This window comes from Dendropsophus ebraccatus, chromosome 8, assembly GCF_027789765.1.
Source record: "Dendropsophus ebraccatus isolate aDenEbr1 chromosome 8, aDenEbr1.pat, whole genome shotgun sequence".
In the NCBI taxonomy this organism is placed as follows: Eukaryota; Metazoa; Chordata; class Amphibia; order Anura; family Hylidae; genus Dendropsophus; species Dendropsophus ebraccatus.
In genome coordinates this window covers 11,407,824-11,431,291 of record NC_091461.1, presented here as the reverse complement: position 1 = coordinate 11,431,291, position 23,468 = coordinate 11,407,824, and the positions used below count along the sequence as shown (strand labels likewise).

Genomic DNA, 23,468 nt, shown 5'->3' with positions numbered 1-23,468 from the left:
ACCATCTCTCCCTCCCGGGAGGACACAGTTTTAATTATTGTCTCTATATACCTCAGAATTAGCTAAGATTCTATACATATACAGCCAGGGGGACTCAATTGTCACAATAATCATCAGAAGCTAAGATAGGAGTTTCTGTCTCCCCCTATGCACAGCTTGTGTGGAACAGTCCATGCAGTTTCATCATACAGGAGGTTCTGCTGGATGAGACCATGACCCCATTGATAGCACAGAAACACATGTAATTTCCTTAGGGGTCACCATGAGATCACATGAGCCAACTGAAGGATAGGATTCCAGGAATTTTCAGATAGGAAATAACAACTAATGATACTATATGAATTATAGAAAGATGTGATCATTGACATTTGAGAAATTTTTTATTAATAGTTTCATCGTTACTGCATACACACAGAAAAAAATATCGCTTAAATTCAAACATTATAATAGGTTTCCGCATGATAATCTACATTATATGTCTAACAGTGCTGCCATTCCTATACAATACATTTTATGTGTAATGATGATGAACTAGACAGGAGCAGTGCACCATGGGATGAAAATCTATCACTAAAACATCAATGTAAAAGACGACTCACTAGGTTAAGAGCCTTATATACGGATGATAAAACATTGGTTCCAGGTCACTGCCCCGTGCAATCAGATGGCAAACGATAAAACGCTCATTTGTCGTTGATTGCATCTATTATTATGCTATAAATAGTTAAATATAAATGACAGTACCGCTTTAAAAGCTAGAGTTTCACTTGGCTCAATTGACAGAAAAATAATAATAAGTATATGGCTCCTGGATCATTGTGATGAAGAAAGGAAGAAAGCTAAACATGGACAATACTTAGATGTATGTCAGGTCTATAAGGTCTACAGCACATCTATATAATATATCAAATACAGATTAAAGGGATCCTTCATGATGAAAATACACTTTAATCCGTTGGCATCAAGTTATAAAGCAGGAGGAGCTGAGCGGAATGATATATATGTTTGTAGGAAAGAATTTAGTCCTGATCAGTGATTGACAGTTTGAATGATTGAAGAACCGCCCACTGGACTCTTAACTCCAAGTTCAAATGAATACATTACCAGTTATACTGAAGTTTTTCCCACATATATGTATATACTTCTGCTCAGCTCCTCCTGCTCTATAACGTGCTGCCTACAGTTTGAACTTCTTTTTTAATGCGTCGGGTTCCCTTTAAGTTATTTTTCCAATGGAATGTCATAGGGTAAACCCTGGTTTAAGGTTTGCAGCATCTGTAGTGTATGTAGCCTGCAGTGACTTTCTTGTTACAGGATATAATGGACACGGTGATGGCACTGAGTAGAGACATCTGCACTATTCCCGGCACACTTCCTACCATTGGACATGAAATAGCTGAGCAGCATATCTGGAGCGGGGGTGATATTCGGCGCACACCGTGTCCTGTGAACTCCTGCATAATTGACTGGACGGATCCGCTGCAAAGTTATTAAATGCCCTGGAAAATAATAGTCTTCATTATTTAAAGATGAGCCGGTCGCGAAGCACTCGGCAGGAAATCTTGTGCCAAGTTGCCTGAGGGTTCTACCGGCTGCAGTGTGCCGCTCAGCCCCGCAGTCCTCCAGGAACAATATCCCATAATTCCATTAGGCCACATCTACTTATTTCATTAAGTGTTTATTTAATGATATGATTTTATTTTATGGCCGCCGCAGCCGCTCGCAGCTCGGACCTGTAAAATCCGCTCCGTACTGTTTAGGCGATTCAGGAACAAATTTGTAGGAAATTAACTGAGTATTTACTGCGAATGCAGAGAAGGTAAAGAACATTGTTACCGCGCCAAATATGTATTATAATGGGCAGAGGACGGCGGCCCGGACCAGGTGTCATAGAGGAGGGGCTGGAGAATCCGAGGATAATAGAGCGGCCAAAGCTGCAGTACAGACAAGTACATGTGTAACTGATAGCAAACTACTACTCCCAGCAATGGATGGATAGATGGATGGATGGATGGATGGATGGATAAATAGATAGATAGATAGATAGATAGATAGATAGATAGATAGATAGATAGATAGATATAGGAAATAGATCGATAGGAGATAGATAGATAGATAGATAGATAGATAGATAGATAGATAGATAGGAGATAGATGGATAGGAGATAGATAGATAGGAGATAGGAGATAGATAGAAAGGAGATAGATAGATAGATAGATAGGAGATAGATAGATAGGAGATAGATGGATAGGAGATAGATAGGAGATAGATAGATAGATAGATAGATAGATAGATAGATAGATAGATAGATAGATAGAAAGATAGATAGATAGATAGATAGGAGATAGATGGATAGGAGATAGATAGATAGGAGATAGGAGATAGATAGAAAGGAGATAGATAGATAGGAGATAGGAGATAGATAGATAGGAGATAGATAGATAGATAGATAGATAGATAGATAGATAGGAGATAGATAGATAGATAGGAGATAGATAGATAGATAGATAGGAGATAGATAGATAGATAGATAGATAGATAGATAGATAGATAGGAGATAGATAGATAGATAGATAGATAGATAGATAGATAGATAGATATGCAAAAAAGGGGTCCGTGGAGCCTCAGTTACGAGTCTCAAAACACGGGAATAGCCAGATATCCCTCTCTCCAGAGAAGGAAGCCCATTGCCAAGGGGTGCCTCCCAGTGGGGAGAACACCAAACCACCCTGATATGTAGTCCCTCAGGTCCTCACTCTGTTGCGAGCTTTAGGACCTAAATAGGGAAACACCAGGGTGGCCCCTGTGAGTCAAAGTCTAACTCTGTGGCGAGTATAACGACATAAGATAAGGGTTACCAAGGCTAGGCATCCATCCACAGACTGCAGTTTCGGGGTATTTGCCCCTCGTCAGTGTGGAGCAGGATTCTGGCTACTAAAGCTCGTAACAGAGTGAGGACCTGAGGGACTACGTATCAGGGTGGTTTGGTGCTCTCCCCACTAGGAGGCACCCCTTGGCAATGGGCTTCCTTCTCTGGAGAGAGGGATATCTGGATATTCCCGTGTTTTGAGACTCGTAACTGAGGCTCCACGGACCCCTTTTTTGTATATTTAAATTTTGTATGGGACAATCAATGGAGACTCGTAAATGAGTACTCCATTGGAATTTTTCACTGTTCTCCCTGAGTTCAGTGATTGTTGTGTTTTGATAGATAGATAGATAGATAGATAGATAGATGATAGATAGATATCCAGCCTTCTAGTATTTATCTGCAGCTGTAAGTCCTGCAGGAAGTGATGCATTATTTTCAGTCTGACACAGTGCTCTCTGCTGCCACCTCATAAAATTTCTATGTGGATTTGCTGCTGCTGCTCTGGACAGTTCCTGACATGGACAGAGGTGGCAGCAGAGAGCACTGTGTCAGACTGGAGAGAATACACCACTTCCTGCAGGACATACAGCAGCTGATTTTGAATAATTCCCCCCCCCCTAGAGTGCCCCTTTAACACATTGCACACCTTGTTCTTAGCCCTGGATATGTCTTCAGTGATCTTCCTCCTTGGGCAGGATACATGGTAATGTGTGTATATTATACAGACTCCTTCAGCAGTCACATCCCTGCAGTAATATGATGCACACAACAGCTGTAGAGGAGTGACAGTGACCCCATTATACTGGGCTGAGTTGCTCTCCTGGAGGGGGAGGAGGAAGCTTAATTTCCTGATTTCTTTCCTCCAGGGGGCTAAAAGTGTGAAGAGCTGTCCCTGTCCCTGTCCCTGGTGCTGATCCTACCTGCCCCTCCCATCCTCCTGGGGTATAGCAGTTCTCTCTGCAGCTACAATCCTCCTCACAGGCTACAGCATCCTGACTCCTGGAGGACCCCATGTCACTCTCCACCCCCAGCACTAGTGTCTCCTGTAATACTCTGTGCTGCTGAGGAGCCTTCTTTCTCCACTGCGAGTCCTGAGCAGGAGTAGAGAAGTCACTATCTCTGACAAGAGCAGCACAATCCTCTCCTGTAATACTCTGTGCTGCTGGGCCTCTGCAGCTCCCATTATAATAGTCTGTGAACTCAGAAATCCCCTACTGAAATACTCTATGCTGCTGGGGTACCCTGTGTCTTCACTAGGCAAACTTCAGCCTGTGATCTCCCAGAATATCAGAAGGCTTACTGAAATACTCTGTGCTGCTGTGAAGGACACTACTCCATTATCTGTTTTACTTGTCAACATTACACACAAGTGCGGTTTCTTTGAATCCATAAGGAACCCTGAGAGCTCTGCTACATCTGACACGCTCACCTACTGTATATCGGACACGTTTAGCTCTGACGCATCTGATGACCTCGGTTCTGCCACATCTGAGACTCACACCGTTTGACACTTTCATCTCTGCTACATCTGAGATTCTCGGTTCAGCTACATCTGATAACTTCAGTTCAGCCACACTGACCCCCCATCAGTGCTGCTGTACTGTATCCTCTCAGTTCTGCCACACTGACCCCCCATCAGTGCTGCTGTACTGTATCCTCTCAGTTCTGCCACACTGACCCCCCCATCAGTGCTGCTCTACCGTATCCTCTCAGTTCTGCCACACTGACCCCCCCATCAGTGCTGCTGTACCGTATCCTCTCACTTCTGCCACACTGACCCCCCATCAGTGCTGCTGTACAGTATCCTCTCACTTCTGCCACACTGACCCCCCATCAGTGCTGCTGTACCGTATCCTCTCAGTTCTGCCACACTGACCCCCCCATCAGTGCTGCTGTACCGTATCCTCTCAGTTCTGCCACACTGACCCCCCATCAGTGCTGCTGTACAGTATCCTCTCACTTCTGCCACACTGACCCCCCCCATCAGTGCTGCTGTACCGTATCCTCTCAGTTCTGCCACACTGACCCCCCATCAGTGCTGCTGTACAGTATCCTCTCACTTCTGCCACACTGACCCCCCATCAGTGCTGCTGTACCGTATCCTCTCAGTTCTGCCACACTGACCCCCCATCAGTGCAGCTGTACAGTATCCCCTCAGTTCTGCCACACTGACCCCCCATCAGTGCTGCTGTACCGTATCCTCTGAGTTCTGCCACACTGACCCCCCCCTCAGTGCTGCTGTACCGTATCCTCTCAGTTCTGCCCCAGCCAACGCCAGATCTGAAGTTCTCTACTCAGCCATATATGACATACTCAGCTCTGCTACATCTGACTCTCTCCGCTCTGCTAATTCTGACACTGTTTTTCTACCTTCAACTAAATTGGACTCTTTCTATGCTCCTATAGCCCATATACTCCAACTCCAACAGCTGATCACCTCAGCTCTCTGCACAAAACTCTTTTAATTCTGCCACATCTGACACTCTCAGCTCTGCCACATCTGACACTCTCAGCTCTGCCACATCTGACACTCTCATTACAGCTATATAGAACCTTCTCAGCACTGCTATAACTGAGATACTGTCAGCTCTGCCATATCTGATAATCTCACTGTTACACCAGACACTTTCAGCTCAGTCCCATCTGACACTCTCAGCTCTGCTACATCTGACACGCTGACAATCTCAGTACAGCTATATAGAACTTTCTTAGCACTGCTATATCTGAGATACTGTCAGCTTTGCTACATCTGACACCCTCAGCTCTGCTACATCTGACATGCTGACAATCTCAGTACAGCTACTGTATATAGAACTTTCTCAGCACTGCTATATCTGAGCTCTGCCACATCTGATCATCTCAGCTCTGCTACAACTCCACTTTGGTTTAGCTCAGCCCCATCTGACACCCTCAGCTCAGCCCCATCTGACACCCTCAGCTCAGCCCCATCTGACACCCTCAGCTCAGCCCCATCTGACACCCTCAGCTCTACTACTGACTCGCTGACAATCTCAGTACAGCTATATAGAACTTTCTCAGCTCTGCTACATCTGAGCTTTGCCACATTTAATAATCTCAGCTCTGTTACACCTCAGCTCTGGTTCAGCTCAGCCACATCTGACACCTCAGCTCTGCTACATCTGACACCCTCAGCTCTGCTACATCTGACACCCTCAGCTCTGCCACATCTGACACCCACAGCTCTGCTACATCTGACATGCTCAGCTCTGCTACATCTGACACCCTCAGCTCTGCTACATCTGACACCCTCAGCTCTGCCACATCTGACACCCACAGCTCTGCTACATCTGACATGCTCAGTTCTGCTACATCTGACACCCTCAGCTCAGCCCCATCTGACATGCTCAGCTCAGCCACATCTGACATGCTCAGCTCAGCCACATCTGACACCCTCAGCTCCGCCACATCTGACACCCTCAGCTCAACCACATCTGACACCCTCAGCTCTGCTACATCTGACACCCTCAGCTCTGCCACATCTGACACCCTCAGCTCTGCCACATCTGACACCCTCAGCTCTGCTACATCTGACACCCTCAGCTCTGCTACATCTGATACCCTCAGCTCTGCTACATCTGATACCCTCAGCTCTGCCACATCTGACACCCTCAGCTCTGCTACATCTGACACCCTCAGCTCAGCTCCATCTGACACTCTCAGCTCTGCTACATCTGACACCCTCAGCTCTGCTACATCTGACACCCTCAGCTCTGCTACATCTGACACCCTCAGCTCAGTCTCATCTGACACCCTCAGCTCAGCCCCATCTGACACCCTCAGCTCTGCTACATCTGACACCCTCAGCTCTGCTACATCTGACACCCTCAGCTCTGCTACATCTGACACCCTCAGCTCTGCTACACCTGACACCCTCAGCTCTGCTACACCTGACACCCTCAGCTCTGCTACACCTGACATCCTCAGCTCTGCTACATCTGACACCCTCAGCTCTGCTACACCTGACACCCTCAGCTCTGCTACATCTGACACCCTCAGCTCAGCCCCATCTGACACCCTCAGCTCTGCTACATCTGACACCCTCAGCTCTGCTACATCTGACACCCTCAGCTCTGCTACATCTGACACCCTCAGCTTTGCTACACCTGACACCCTCAGCTCTGCTACATCTGACACCCTCAGCTCAGCCCCATCTGACACCCTCAGCTCTGCTACATCTGACACCCTCAGCTCTGCTACATCTGACACCCTCAGCTCTGCTACATCTGACACCCTCAGCTCTGCTACATCTGACACCCTCAGCTCTGCTACATCTGACACCCTCAGCTCAGCCCCATCTGACACCCTCAGCTCTGCTACATCTGACACCCTCAGCTCTGCTACATCTGACACCCTCAGCTCTGCTACATCTGACACCCTCAGCTCTGCTACATCTGACACCCTCAGCTCTGCTACATCTGACACCCTCAGCTCTGCCACATCTGACACCCTCAGCTCTGCTACACCTGACACCCTCAGCTCAGCCCCATCTGACACCCTCAGCTCTGCTACATCTGACACCCTCAGCTCTGCTACATCTGACACCCTCAGCTCTGCTACATCTGACACCCTCAGCTCTGCTACATCTGACACCCTCAGCTCTGCTACATCTGACACCCTCAGCTCTGCTACACCTGACACCCTCAGCTCTGCTACATCTGACATGCTCAGCTCTGCTACATCTGACACCCTCAGCTCTGCTACATCTGACACCCTCAGCTCTGCTACATCTGACACCCTCAGCTCTGCTACATCTGACACCCTCAGCTCTGCTACATCTGACATGCTCCCTATTATTCCGCAGCGGAGAGAACACACAGACTTGCTGCTGCTGCTGCTGTAATAATTGATGATTTCACAGATCTACATGTAATTGATGAAATGTTTCTCTACATGTGTCCGGCTCCCGTGTGTTTCATATGTATGAGCCGTGTGTTATTCTGCCGCACATGAATAATTCTCTGATAATCGCATCATGGAGGCCGCCCGCACAATATACCGTACATGATGGCCAATAGGAATCTGTAAATATATAATATATATATATATATATATATATATATATATATATATATATATATATATATATATATATAGCTACAATCACTGCCATGAGGCTACATTATACTGATATAACAAGTAACATGTTTCTTTACAGCGCCCCCTTCTGGTCATTGCCTGTAAGACAGATTCTGCATGAGAATCATGGTCAGTTTTTGTTTTGTCAAAGAAGTTTTTTAGCATATAGTTTTAGATGCAGGAATAGAATGGGGCTGAGCTGCAATACCACCCACATCCTAAAGACTAGGGGGGCGCTGTTTCTGGAAGAGGGCAGCCATGTTTTGTCTAATCGCATTTATTCTCTCCCATTTATTGGGGCCCCTCTCTTCAGATTCTGAGCAGTAGTTTCTTGATAATCTTGTCTCAATAAGAATTTAGATGCTTGTAGTGTGTGACGGGTATAGAAGAGATAGCACTTATACTGACTATATCATACATAGGAGGCAATGTGAACAAGCAGAGCTGTAAGGTAAAGCATGGAGGAGAGGAAGAGCAGCAACCAACGTCATTGTGATGACACAGGAGACTATATACCCCTATGCTATATACTGTATATACCCCAAAATAATAATAATAATAATAATAATAATAATAATAATAATAATAATAATAAAAGTATTACTTTATATACTATATTCTGTATACTATATAGTATATACGGTATAGCCTCCAATACAATAATCATCATTATTATCATCATCATTGTGGAAAGACACCAGTGATCTAGGCCATTGTGATGAGACAGGAGACTATATACTATATATACTGACACCAGTGACCTAGGCCATTGTGATGAGACAGGAGACTATATACTATATATACTGACAGCAGTGATCTAGGCCATTGTGATGAGACAGGAGACTATATACTATATACTATATATACTGACAGCTGTGATCTAGGCCATTGTGATGAGACAGGAGACTATATACAATATATATACTGACACCAGTGATCTAGGCCATTGTGATGAGACAGGAGACTATATACTATATATACTGACACCAGTGACCTAGGCCATTGTGATGAGACAGGAGACTATATACTATATATACTGACACCAGTGATCTAAGTCATTGATGACCTTTAGACTCCAGTATATAATGCAGCTCCGCCATAGTTTTACATTAATGGAACTGAACTGCAGTGTAAAGTATGGTGGATCAACACCAACTTTTCTAAAACTTTTGATGATGTGTAAAGGTCCCATCAGAGGGTCCCAGATCCTCGCTGAGATGAGGTCCTGACACATCTCCTGTCATCTTACATCATCCCTGGCTGATAGTGATATAATACTCACTGTATATAAAGTATATAGCAACATCTTCATCAATAGACCCCGCCCCTTAGTGGCAATCTGGGAAACCCCAAATCTTAAGGCCGATCCTCCTATAGTGTGTGTGAGACTACAGCAGGAACTACAAGTACCAGTATGCTCTACAACACGTTCAATAGATTCCAGCTGTGCATGCTGTGACTAAATCACTGTGATTCGGGGACTGGTGGGGCATTATGTCACTTGTAGTCCTATAAAGGATCAATTTATTCTATAGGTGAGTTTATATACCATGTACAGAGGGGTTAATGGGGTTATCTAGGATTAGAAAAACATAGCTGCTTCCTTCCAGAAACAGCGCCACCCCATCCTCAGGTTGTGTGTGATATTACAACGTGCTTTCTTCAATAGAACAAAGCTGCAATACCACATACAACCTGAAAACAGGAGTGGCGCTGTTTTTGGAAGAAATCAGCTACAGTATGTTTTTTCAAAACCTGGAAAATCCTTTAACATCCCTTTCTTATACTTTGTAACATATATATATATATATATATATATATATATATATATATATATATATACCTGATACCTTTGCAGCCATTAACCCTCTCAGCTCCAGCACTAAGCATCATGGTATCCCCCACTGTGGACCCTGTAAGGGGGGGCACGGATGTCACTGTCACCATGGCAGCTGTAGTCCACACCCCAGGAATACTCGCCCTGCTCTCTGTTTTAATGGATACGACGACTTTGTGCCATTTTGTTACAACAGAGAATACAGTAAATGCATAAAATATGTTGAGAGAGGTTTCCATGGCACAGACTGGCCGGGCACATACTGCCCATGCATTATACATGGGGCACATTATACATATTATTGCATTTAGAGATGGTATATAGCAGGCAGTGCTTGGAGGGTGTGCTTGGCTCCATTCACACTATAACTTTACGTAGAACTTAAAACAGTGATAATAACAATAAGAAACTTCATAAGGACATAAGAAATCTATATAACAGGTTACAACCCCCTGACACTATACACAGGTGATACAGATGATGGTTGTACTATAGTATATAGTATAGTATACAACTCAAGGACCTCAGCAGATTGGACTGGACTCTCCATATAAGAGAGGAGTCATTGATGGAGATGGAAGAGAACAGGAAGACTATGTATAAGATGAAGAGGAGGAAGGGTCTCCTACCACACATCTGTACAAGTAAGAAAGCTGAGGTCTAAGACAGGAGACAGGATGGTGCCAGAAACAATGGTGGTGAGGGGATCAGGAGGATGGGAAGAAGAAGGAGAAGATGGAAGAGATGAAGAAGAAAGAGGAAAAGGATAAAGAGGAGGAGGAAGAAGGGTAAGAAGAAGAACAAGAGAAAGTGGAAGAAGAGGACTTGGAGAAGAAGAGAAAGAGGGAAAACAAGGGGAAGAAGGGGAAAGGGAAAAGAAGAGAAAGAGGAAGGAGAAGAAGAAGGGGAAGAAGAGGAAAGGGAAAAGAAGAGAAAGAGGAAGGAGAAGATGAAGGGGAAGAAGAAGAAGAAGAGGAAGAAGAAGAAGGGGAAGAAGAGGAAGAGGAAGGAGAAGAAGAAGGGGAAGAAGAGGAAAGGGAAAGGGAAAAGAAGAGACAGAGCAAAAACAAGGAGAAGAAGGGGAAGAAGAGGAAAGGGAGGAGAAGAAGAGAAAGAGGAAAAACAAAAATAAGGGAAAAGGGAAAAGAAGAGAAAGATGAAGGAGAAAAAGAAGGGGAAGAAGAGGTAAAGGGAGAAGAGAAAGTGGAAGAAGGGGAAGAAAAGAAAGAGGATAGTGAAGAAGGGCAAGGGAAGAAGAGGAAGGAGGCAAAGAAGAAGGGGAAGAAGAAGGGAGAAGAAGAGGAAGAATAAGAAGGAGAAGAAGAGGAAAAGATGAGGAAGAGGAAGGAGAAGAAGAGGTAGAGGTAGAAAAAATAAAGAAAAGAAAGAGAAAGAAGAGGAAAGGGAAAAGAAGAAAATAGGGAAAAATACAAAAAGTATAAAAGAAAAGGAAGAAGATGAAGAGAAATAAAAAGAAGTGTAAAATAAAGAAAAAGGAGAAGAGAAGTAGCAGAGGATGACAAAAGTGAAGTTTATTCGGCTATTCTGAAAGATGAAGCTATAAATCCTGTCAGTATGATGATGGATGAACCATAAGGAGACATTGAAGAAGCATCGGTCATATAGTCACCAGGGGTGAGAGGAGGAGGAGGAGGAGGAGGAAGATAAAGCCACAGATACAGATGTGTCATTAACTTATCTCTAAACTCCACATATCCTGAGACCTTCTCCCCACAGCCTGAGAGATGAGGTGTGTGTGGTCACTCAGGGGTCACTGGTGACCAGGTTACAGGTAAGGTGAGTGCCGACATCCCATGCTGAAGCCTGGTGACCACAAAGAGGGCGTATGGTCACCAGAAGCCCAGAACAACTTCCTATCTCATCCTCCTCATCCTTCCCATCCTCCTCCTCTAGTATACAGTCACTTCTCGGGGTCAGTCAGTTCTCAGGGTCAGTCAGTTCTTGGGGTACTCACGCTGCTGTTGTGTCCCGACCAGTGCACCATGGCTTGGTTGTGGGCAGAGTCCCCGGTCAGAGCGAACGTTGTGCTGCTTAACTTCAGCTCCTCCACACGGAAGCGGCTCACCCTGTCCGGGTCACTGGCTTGGGCTCGGCTCACCCTGTCCGGGTCACTGGCTTGGGCTCGGCTCACCCTGTGGCCCTCGGCTTCTCTGGCCCATCTCCCTGCCCTGCCGCTGGGCATCTCCCGGGGGTCTCCTGGCATCTGCGCTGCAGCTGTCGGGGGGTCGGCAGCCATCACTCCCCTCATGCTGTCACCTCCAAATTGTTCCATCTTCCTCTTGTCACCGGCCCGTGGTCCCCACAGCTGGTCGTCCCCCATGGTCCTGTCCCTGGCATCAGCTCCTGCACCCACGGTCCTGTCCCTGGCATCAGCTCCTGCACCCACGGTCCTGTCCCTGGCATCAGCTCCTGCACCCACGGTCCTGTCCCTGGCATCAGCTCCTGCACCCACGGTCCTGTCCCTGGCATCAGCTCCTGCACCCACGGTCCTGTCCCTGGCATCAGCTCCTGCACCCACGGTCCTGTCCCTGGCATCAGCTCCTGCACCCCCGGTCCTGTCCCTGGCATCAGCTCCTGCACCCACGGTCCTGTCCCTGGCATCAGCTTCTGCACCCACGGTCCTGTCCCTGGCATCAGCTCCTGCACCCACGGTCCTGTCCCTGGCATCAGCTCCTGCACCCACGGTCCTGTCCCTGGCATCAGCTCCTGCACCCACGGTCCTGTCCCTGGCATCAGCTCCTGCACCCACGGTCCTGTCCCTGGCATCAGCTCCTGCACCCACGGTCCTGTCCCTGGTATCAGCTCCTGCACCCACGGTCCTGTCACTCAGATCACTGTCCATCTCCATGAAGTGGTCCGTCTTTGCCCCCACATTTCCATCGTGCCCCCCATTCTTCTCTCCATGAGACCAGGTATCCGGGGTGCTGGCACTGGCATCCTCTAACCTGTCACCAGCCCCTTCGTACCCATCGCCCAGGTCCGGTCTGGCAGCCCAGGATCTGCCATCACCCCCTCCTCCTGTCCTGCTCCAGGCTTCAGGATCCCGGTCATCGTCCCATTGATCCAGGATCTGTCCAGTAACCCTGCGGTGCCCAGGATCGCCCCAAGTCTCTGGCTGCCAGTCACCCAGTGCACTTCCCTGCACCTTCTTGACGATGTGCCCGGCAGCACCTGTGCCCTGCAGACGGATGTGATGGTGGCAGGACGAGCAGGTCAGCTCTCCTTTGCCCTCCTTTGCCAGCCTGGACATAGTGATGAGTACGAGCAGCAGCCCCCAGTCTGGGAGACCCCCCATGCCGGCAGCTCCTAGAGGTGCTTCCCTCTCACTCCAACTCCATAGAAGTTTCTCAGCTCACAGACAGGATGGAGCAGCCGAGGAGATGGGAAAAAACAGGGAATCTTCTTGCAGAGCTGATGGTGTCGCTCGGGGTTTTGATGAAGGATCCGGCAGACAGGGGTGGAGCTGGATGGAGAGAGAGAGGAGGATGGAGAGGAGAGGATGGAGAGGAGAGAGGGAGCAATGTGTATGGGGAGACAAAGTTGTAACTGAGGGGCAGAGAGAGAGAGAGAGAGAGAGGAGGAGGAGGAGGAGGAGGGAGAGCAATGAGACTGCAGAGCTCAGTGACTGCTTCATGCAGCACAACCACAAGACTCCAGCCCCATGCGCCCAGCACTAACACCAGACACTACCCCCGGCCCCATGCACCCAGCCCTGACACTACCCCCGGCCCCATGCACCCAGCACTGACACCAGACACTACCCCCGGCCCCATGCGCCCAGCACTGACACCAGACACTACCCCCGGCCCCATGCACCCAGCACTGACACTACCCCCGGCCCCATGCACCCAGCACTGACACCAGACATTACCCCCGACCCCATGCACCCAGCACTGACACCAGACACTACCCCCGGCCCCATGCACCCAGCACTGACACCAGACACTACCCCCGGCCCCATGCACCCAGCACTGACACCAGACACTACCCCCGGCCCCATGCACCCAGCACTGACACCAGACACTACCCCCGGCCCCATGCACCCAGCACTGACACCAGACACTACCCCCGGCCCCATGCACCCAGCACTGACACCAGAAACTACCCCCGGCCCCATGCACCCAGCACTGACACCAGACACTACCCCTGGCCCCATGCACTCAGCACTGACACCAGACACAACCCCCGGCCCCATGCACCCAGCCCTGACACCAGACATTACCCCCGGCCCCATGCACCCAGCCCTGACACCAGACACTACCCCTGGCCCCATGCACCCAGCACTGACACTACCCCCGGCCCCATGCACCCAGCACTGACACTACCTCCAGCCCCATGCACCCAGCACTGACACCAGACATTACCCCCGGCCCCATACACCCAGCACTGACACCAGACACTACCCCCGGCCCCATGCACCCAGCACTGACACCAGACACTACCCCCGGCCCCATGCACCCAGCACTGACACCAGACACTACCCCCGGCCCCATGCACTCAGCACTGACACCAGACACTACCCCCGGCCCCATGCACCCAGCACTGACACCAGACACTACCCCCAGCCCCATGCACCCAGCACTGACACCAGACACTACTGCCGGCCCCATGCACCCAGCACTGACACCAGACACTACCCCCGGCCCCATGCACTCAGCACTGACACCAGACACTACCCCCGGCCCCATGCACCCAGCACTGACACCAGACACTACCCCCAGCCCCATGCACCCAGCACTGACACCAGACACTACCCCCGGCCTCATGCACCCAGCACTGACACCAGACACTACCCCCGGCCCCATGCACCCTGCACTGACACCAGACACTACCCCCGGCCCCATGCACTCAGCACTGACACCAGAAACTACCCCCGGCCCCATGCACCCAGCACTGACACCAGACACTACCCCCGGCCCCATGCACCCTGCACTGACACCAGACACTACCCCCAGCCCCATGCACCCAGCACTGACACCAGACACTACCCCCGGCCCCATGCACCCAGCACTGACACCAGACATTACCCCCAGCCCCATGCACCCAGCACTGACACCAGACACTACCGCCGGCCCCATGCACCCAGCACTGACACCAGACACTACCCCTGGCCCCATGCACTCAGCACTGACACATGGTTTTAACCACTGGGGGACAGCAGCGCCTCTCTCTGTAGCGCACAGGTTAAAGAGCCCTCCGCTGCACTGGATCATTAACCCTGCCTTCTCCAGTCTGCAGCGAATACAGATATAGTAGAGCTGAATTTGTCTTTGCGTTGTTATAATTCCCTACAGATAGCACAGATATAACATCACAAGGAATTATGCTAAATCACAAATTCGGCTCCGTGACATCTGACAAACTCAGCACCGCTACATTAATCATCTTAACACTGTTAGATTAAGCGAAATCAGGTCTGCTACATCTGACAACCCCATTCTTCTGAATCTAGCAGAGCTTTCTCTGTTTCAGCTGACAACTGAGCAGAGGTTCATCTGACAACCTTCACTGCTACATAGCCAGCTCTGCTACATTGATCAACCAAACTACTGCTATATCTGCCATACCCAGTTTTGTGCAGACTTATCTCTGCTTTATCAATAACCCAAACTCTGTTAGATGTGACAAACTCAGCTAAACTACTGTACATCTGATAAACCCATTCTAGTAAATCTGTTCTGTTACATCTGACAAATAAACTCTGCTACATCTGACAGACCCGATTCTTTCAGCTCTGTTACATCTGACAGACTTTAAATGTATGGCAAACTCATCTCTGCTTCATCAATAATATAAACTCTGCTGGTTTTTACAAATTCATTGTCGCTACATCTGACAACATTCTTCTCTATCTAACACTACCGGCCCTGTTTCATCTGACAGGGGAGCAGAGCTATAGTTGACATCTTAAACTCTGCTACATCAGATGGTCCCAGTTTTGTTTGTTCTGCCGCTTTTGGCATGCTTTATACATCTGACAAACTCATCTCTGCTTCATCAATAATCTAAACTCTGTTAACTTTGACAAACTGCAGAATTGCTGCAGCACATCTGACATAACCCATACTGTTGAATCTAATAGAACCTACTCTGCTTTATCTGATAACCAATCAATGCTTTATCTAAACTCAGACTGTGGCTCTCCAGGTTGCAGAACTACAACCCCCATCATGCTCTGCTAACATGTCATGATGGGAGTCATAGTTTTGCAGCCTGCGGCTCTCCAGGTTGCAGAACTACAACCCTCATCATGCCCTTCTGATAGCTCATGGTGGGAGCTGTAGTTTTGGAGCATGTGGCCATCCATGTTTTAGAACTACCACTCCATCATGTCCTCCAGACAGTTCATGATGGGAGTTGTAGTTTTGCAGACTGTGGCTATCCAGGTTGCAGAACTACAACCCCCATCATGCCCTGCTGACAGTTCATGATGACTGTTGGCTCTCCAGGTTGCAGGACTACAACCCCCATTATGCCCTGCTGACATGTCATGATAGGAGTAGTAGTTTTGCAGCCTGTGGCTCTCCAGGTTACAGAACAACTTCCATCAGAGAAGACATCACCTGTGAGTCACTGTATATAATTGGTTATTCAGGCACTGACTGCATCTGATTAGGGGGGGTTGGGGGCACCAAGGTAAAACTTTGCACCAGGGCCCATGAGCTTTTAGTTACCCTGGTTTATTACAACTGTATCCATTCTGAAGAATCCTCTGAGCACTAAATACATCAGCAATGCAACATTTGTTACAATGTATCAGTCTGGAATCCAGGCAGTGTACTGTAGGTCAGGAAGGATTATCTTGACTGGATGCAATTGTAACAAACCCTCAGCTGTGACAATTGCCATGTCTGGGTAGGTTTTTACTGATAGTATAGCATAGACAAATATATTAAAACATAAATATTTATTATTATTATTATTATTATTATTAGGTCTCTTCTTTAACTCGTAACCCTCGGTTGACCTTATAGCAGTGACGTCACAGTCTTGTTTGTTGGCAGCACAGTACAGGGGCGGTGGAGCAGACGAGCTGTCATTCTGCTTGTCTCTGTGATTTTTTTTTATTCTGGCTAAATGTCAGGCGGGAGGTTGGCAAAGTTTGCCAGCAGCAGCATCAGTACCGGTGCCCGCAGCGTACAGCTGGCCGCACATCTCCACACACAGCTGTCCATCATCCAGGGAAGTCATGCATTCAGCTGATAACCCCCACCATCCCAGGATCAGCCCCCTCCTCATATACAGATCACACACCAGGATCACAAGGAATGGGAATGCTTCTCTATAGAGAGGACTGTGCTACACTAATGAGACCACAACCCCCATCATCCCCCAAACTGATCAGTCATATATAGGGAGGAGATTCATTACAATTCTGCCTCAATTTACACACACACACACACACACACCATATTAAAGAAATAGCAACAACAATAATAAACACATAATATATATATAAAGCATAATAATAATAATAATAATGATGATGATGATGATGATGATGACAATGACGATGATGATAATAATAATAATAATAATAATAATAATAATAATACAATTATTATTGTTTAATAATTAATATTAATAAACACATAAATAATAAATACATACAACTAGATATATCTGGCAAAAAAGCTAAATGTTTATTCCAGAAAACCACTATGAAAAAAAATTAATAAATTATTAATTGTAATAATAATAATAATAATAATAACAACAACAATAACAATAATAATATATAATTCATAGTTGTAGGGATTTCTATCATTTCAGTAGTGTTTCTTGAAGGTGGAGTAGCTGATGCTTTATGGGCCAGGAGGGGGCACCAACTCCACTCCTACCGCCCATCATGCACCACCGCTACTCTGCCTTGTTAAGGATATTGAGATACTCAACTTGGGCACTAAATTTGTTTGCATTGATTTCACTGCTAGATTCATAGGGAGTTAGCTCCCCCTAGTGGTGGCTTCAGGCATACAGAATCTTATCATTTATTGCTTCTTTATAGGAGGATATTGGCTCCAATCATCTAACTAAACTATAGAGCAGTGACCTCCAACCTGTGGCCATACAGCAGTTGTGAAACCAGAGCTCATCACTGTCAGGGCATGCTGGGAGTTGTAGTTTTGAAGAAATGAAATAGCTATGGGTTAAAGACTTCTGCGCTACGTGATGGAACTATCACTTTGGGGGACATACCGGTATGCTGATCTTAAATTAGGCCCCATCTCCTTTCTCCCAGCCGGATTTACTAAGAGGCGCATGGTGTAACATCTATGCATCTGCCTCTAGTATGATTTGTATCAGGCGTAAAGTGGGGGTTATAGCTGGCGTACACCACGGAGAAGGGGCAAATCTGCAGCTTCTCGCTGGCGCATGCCAATAGCGCAGCTCTATATCTATTCTTCCATGTGATCCTCTAAACACAATGGGAAAAACAACAATTAAAATTTTTTTCGATAATTTGCTCTTTGCCTGGCGGTGATTGGCGGGAAAACGACATGGCCGCGACTAATGCAAAGAAAAAACGAAAAACTGCAAGGTCTGGACACCCCCGTAATACAAATCCGCACAACTTGGAGCAAGTAGCGAGCTGTAATACACCGCATTAAGCCTAAAATCTACATAGGCTCCTAGAATTCCCCATGGAGGTCACATGATTGTGTATACATGGGTCTGGGGGTCTACACCCCCCTCTGTAGACCCGCTCTGTCCTGTATACAGCTCTTATCCTGTGTCCCTGATCCGGGGACTGCAGCTTCTCTGTTGCCCTTGGTGAAACAATTCAGCGACCATCAAGCGCCGACTCCCCACCAGCACCGGGATGTTGAGTACAAGTCAGATCATGACCCGCGCTGCTCAGTATTCTGCACATTCAAAGGGCATGGAAAGGGTAATGATTGGGCAATGATGGCCCCCTCCCCTCCCGGCACCAGTTACTCCGCAGGACGATCAATCAGCAGAGGCTTTACAGCTTCCTGGTGGAATCCACTTTGAATTGTGTTTGCTGTCAGCCCTCGGCCCAACAGGATCAGCACAGGCTGATGGAAATAACCGGATAAAAGGAGACAAAATGCCATAATGCTTCTGAAATCTTTTTGTAGTTCAACTTTTTGGACAAAAGTTGTTTTCGAATGAAACATCACATTTAGGGATAAAGCCTCAAGGGGGAAAGACGTCATCCCCGTCCATCCCTGCGGCTGCGTATGGCACTCAGTGTGCCGCCTTATTATACAGCCATTCTCAGTGCATTGCTTCCAGAATGTTCCTATGATGTGATGTCAGATGGGACACCCCCAGGATTTAGCCACAGCAGGGGAGGTTAGCTCAGGGGGATTCACTTCTGTGCTTGACAATAGATAGAGGTGGCGGCAGAGAGCACTGTGTCAGATTGGAAAGAACATACAGCAGCTGATGAGTACTGGAGTTAAAAAAAAATTAATTGACAAACATACATTGTACTACTATATATAATCAAGTTGTACTGTATATATAGTGTATCTTCTATATACACACACGCACACACACACACACACACACACAGACACATACGTACACCCACACACACATACATACACCTACACACATACACCTACATATACACATACATACACTTACACTCACATACATACACCAACACATACACCTACAAACACACACACACATACACCTACACACACACACACCTACACACAGACACATACATACACTTACACATACATACACCTACACACACAGACACATACATACACCTACACACATACACCTACATATACACATACAAACACCTACACACATACATACACCTACACTCACATACATACACCTACACACATACATACACTTACTCACATACATACATATACCACAAACACCCACACACATAAACATACATACACCTACACACATACAACTACACACATACAAGTACCTACACACACATACACCTAAACACATACATACCATACATACACCTACACACATACTGTACACACACTTACATACATACATATACCACAAACACCCACACACATAAACATACATACACCTACACACACATACAACTACACACATACAAGAACCTACACCCATACACTTAAACACATACATACCATACATACACCGACACACATACATGCATCCACTATACACACATACATACACCTACTTACACACTTACACCTACACATATACACACATACACCTAAACACACGTGCATACTCCTACACACCCACACATACACATACACCCACACACATACATCAACATATACATAGACCTACACACTCACATACATACACTTCAACACATACACACACACCTACACATGCATACATACATAAATCCACCTACACACACACCTTCACACATATACCTACATACACACACATACACCTACACACACATATACCTACACACACACCTACATACACCTACACACACATATACCTACACACACACCTACAGTACATACACACACATACATACACCTACACACATACACTTTTTACTCTTTACAGTGGTTATCCAGGAATAAAAAAAACACAACTACTTTCCTGCAAAAACAGGCAGACGTCCCTATTGTTGAAGACATTTCAGCAGCAAATCACGGTGACCGGTCACTGCCGACTGCTCCATGTAAAAAAGTACCGAAACTATCCGAAACGTATTCTAATTCCTTATTATGTTCTGTCATTTAGTGCGTGCTGCATTGTAGCGTGATGTACAGTACAAGCTGTATTACTTAGCCATTTATCTGTGCCGCTCTAGTAAAGATCCGGATTATAGCTTTAGATTCTTTTTGCTCCTGCATCCAGCTCATTCAGTCCACCCAGGATTATTGTTAGCTCAACCAGACCTCCAAATTCATTCAAACCCCTCCAACTAACCCCCATTTCCGTACCCCAAAGTAGTATATATATGTATATCTTTGCACTTATGCAGATGAGCGATTCAGGCTGCTGGGAACATTCAGTACCGCCCGTCTTAATCTGGGCGGCCCACTTGGCATTTGCCCAGTCCACCAAATAGTCAGTCCAGGCCTGACCGGACCTTCACTTTTATCAGAAATCCTGGTCAGACTCCTACATTTATTCAGGTCTCAGATAAGGTAAATTCTCCTTAAACCACAAACAACCTTAATTCATACCCCAGACCAGACCCCCCACATTTTTAAGGTGCATTCTTATTGCTTTTATACAGTTGGTGATTGGTCATGCTCAACAGAGGAAAGAGGAATTTAGAAGTTTGCTATGGGGCGATTAGCTATACCCCTGGTTAGTACCTTTGTTGACCACTTTGAACTACTTAGTTGACAAGGTTGTTGATATGTCTGGCATCTACATTCAGGTCTGTAATGGTGGATCTACAGTACAGTGCTCATACCATGCTTCCTCTAAGCCAGTGGTAGAACTTGTTGGGGGGCACCAGTGTATACCTCTATAGAATTTGTCTGTGTCTTCTTTCTGCTCAAAAATCACCAGTGTCACCTAGGCGGGGCTTCACCTCGATGATGGCGCCCAACTGCCTTGAAGCCCCACCTAGGTGACACTGGCCACCAATAAAATGAAGGGAGAGTAAGGGCCCTATTACATGGGATGATTATTGTGCGAAAAATCGTTAAAACGTTCAAATTTAAACGATAATCGTTCTGTGTAATTGCAGGCAACGATCGAAAAATCGTTGATTTAGATCTGAACCTAAAATTATTGTTAATCGTTCGCTAATCGTTCGCTGTAATTCCACGTTCATTCGCTCAAGTTCCGCATTTTTTCACTAATCGTTCAGTGTAATTGCATATTGTTCATTGTTTTTCTGGGATCAGAAGGAATAAACGATCATAGTAACGATCGCAATAACGATTGCAGTAACGATCATAACTAACGATTATCGTTCTGTGTAATATGGTGAGCGATTTCAGGTTAACGATAAACAATCTCATTTGCAATTGTTAATCGTTAGTCGTTAATCATTAAAAATCGCTCAGTGTAATAGGACCCTAAGGGGCTTATTACTCTGAGCGAAAATCTTCCGAATCAGGCCGATTTGTCCAATTATCGCTCCGTGTAATAGAGACAACGATCAGCCGATGACAATGAACGTTGGCAGATCGTGTCTTTTGGTCCTCACTAGTGATGAGCGAATGCTGTTCGATCGAATAGTAATTCTGCAGAAGTTAGATGCTGCCCTAGGGAGTCCTTGAAAACATGGATACAGCCATAGACCATAGGCTGTACCCATGTGTTCCTGGCAGCCCCAGAGCTGCATCCAACTTCTCCGGATGAGTCGAATGCCAAGCGTTCAGGTTCTTAGAACTTTGGCGAACCCAAACCTCTTCACTCAACACTAGTTATACTGTAGGTTAAGAAATAGCTGGGGTACCGTCAGTCTGCAGCAGAAATCTAGGAGTTCTGCCACACATGTCACTATGGATTCCTGTCATCTGATCCTGCCCGGATTCCATCTGTGTTTTTGCAAAAAAAAACAGGCAAATAATAAATAAAATGTTTACAAGGATGGTGGCGTCCTTTTATGATAACATTGTGGATTTTTACTAGCGTTTACCTCCAATGTAACAGAACACATGAGTCGCTATGAATGAGAGAAACTCAACATAAAAATGTTAGAATTATTATATAAAATGCATAAAAAATACATGAAATAAAAAATTTAGATGTGCTGGAATATTTTTTTTTTATATACTTCCGAAATTGTGAACAGTATGAAATGAACCCAGTCTGGCTGAGGAGTGACACGTGTGTGCGGTGTGCCTGGCAGCTCGCTTGTCCTGGACTGTAGATGCCGCTAACTGGGTGTCAATCATCCATTTCGGAGAAGTTTTTTTTTATATATAAGTTTGTACTAAGTAATTTAGCTCCCTGACACTTCTTCCGCCCGGCGCTGCCGCTTTTCCTTTCTCACCTTCCAGCTGTTTCTTTCCCGCGTTGCACTTGGTGACGACTTTCTCGAGTTTCTGTTTTTTCGACTTAGCTGTTGACAACAAATCATATCAGATTCTCATCCGTACGTCCGCGACGGCCTCCAGCGAGAGGGGACCGAGAAGAAAAATAACATTACTGAATTACTGAAAACTCAACCGCGCGGTATTAGAGGAGATTCCCATTATCCTGATCATCTGATAATCCAGAAGACAACAGGAGTTTACGGAATTGTAAAAGAGCTTTAGTATCGCACAGGCTGAGATTAGATACCGCTACTCAGCAGACAGTATCACGCATGAAGAGATTAGATACAGCGGTTTTAGGGGACTGTATCACACGTGATGAGATTAGATACAGCGCTTCAAAGGACAGTATCATGAATACAGATTAATGAATCAATTCAGAAAAAATCATACTTGGTCTGAATTGGTAAAAGTTTAGGATTTTGGTGAATGAGAGGCTTTTAGAAATAATTTTGTGCCAAATTGGTGTCGTAGTTTAGGAATCAGTAGAAGAGTATTAGGGTTAGGATAGGGTTTAGGATTAGATTAGGGTAGGATTTAAAGTTAGGGTTATGCTAGGGTCTAGAGCTTTGTTGGGGTTTAGGGTTGGGTTAGGTTAGGGTTTAGATTTAGGCTAGGGTTTACAGTTAGATTAGATTAGAGTTAGCTTAGAGTTTAGGGTTAGGTTAGTGTTTA

At 46.3% G+C, this 23,468-nt stretch overlaps 1 protein-coding gene across 5 annotated transcripts in view; it reads right to left on the bottom strand.

The window, feature by feature from the left end:
- Positions 1-13,339, bottom strand: part of LOC138799057 (VPS10 domain-containing receptor SorCS1-like) — a 473,569-nt gene extending 460,230 nt beyond the window's left edge. For 4 of the 5 annotated variants that reach the window (XM_069979809.1, XM_069979810.1, XM_069979812.1 and 1 more), the window contains exon 1: positions 11,783-13,338. In XM_069979809.1, coding sequence (XP_069835910.1) covers positions 11,783-13,123 — 1,341 coding nt within the window. In that variant the 5' untranslated portion in view covers positions 13,124-13,338. Of the gene's footprint in view, positions 1-11,782 lie in introns of all 5 variants that reach the window. The other variant, XM_069979808.1, reaches the window with a different exon arrangement.
- Between the last annotated feature and the right edge of the window lie 10,129 nt (positions 13,340-23,468).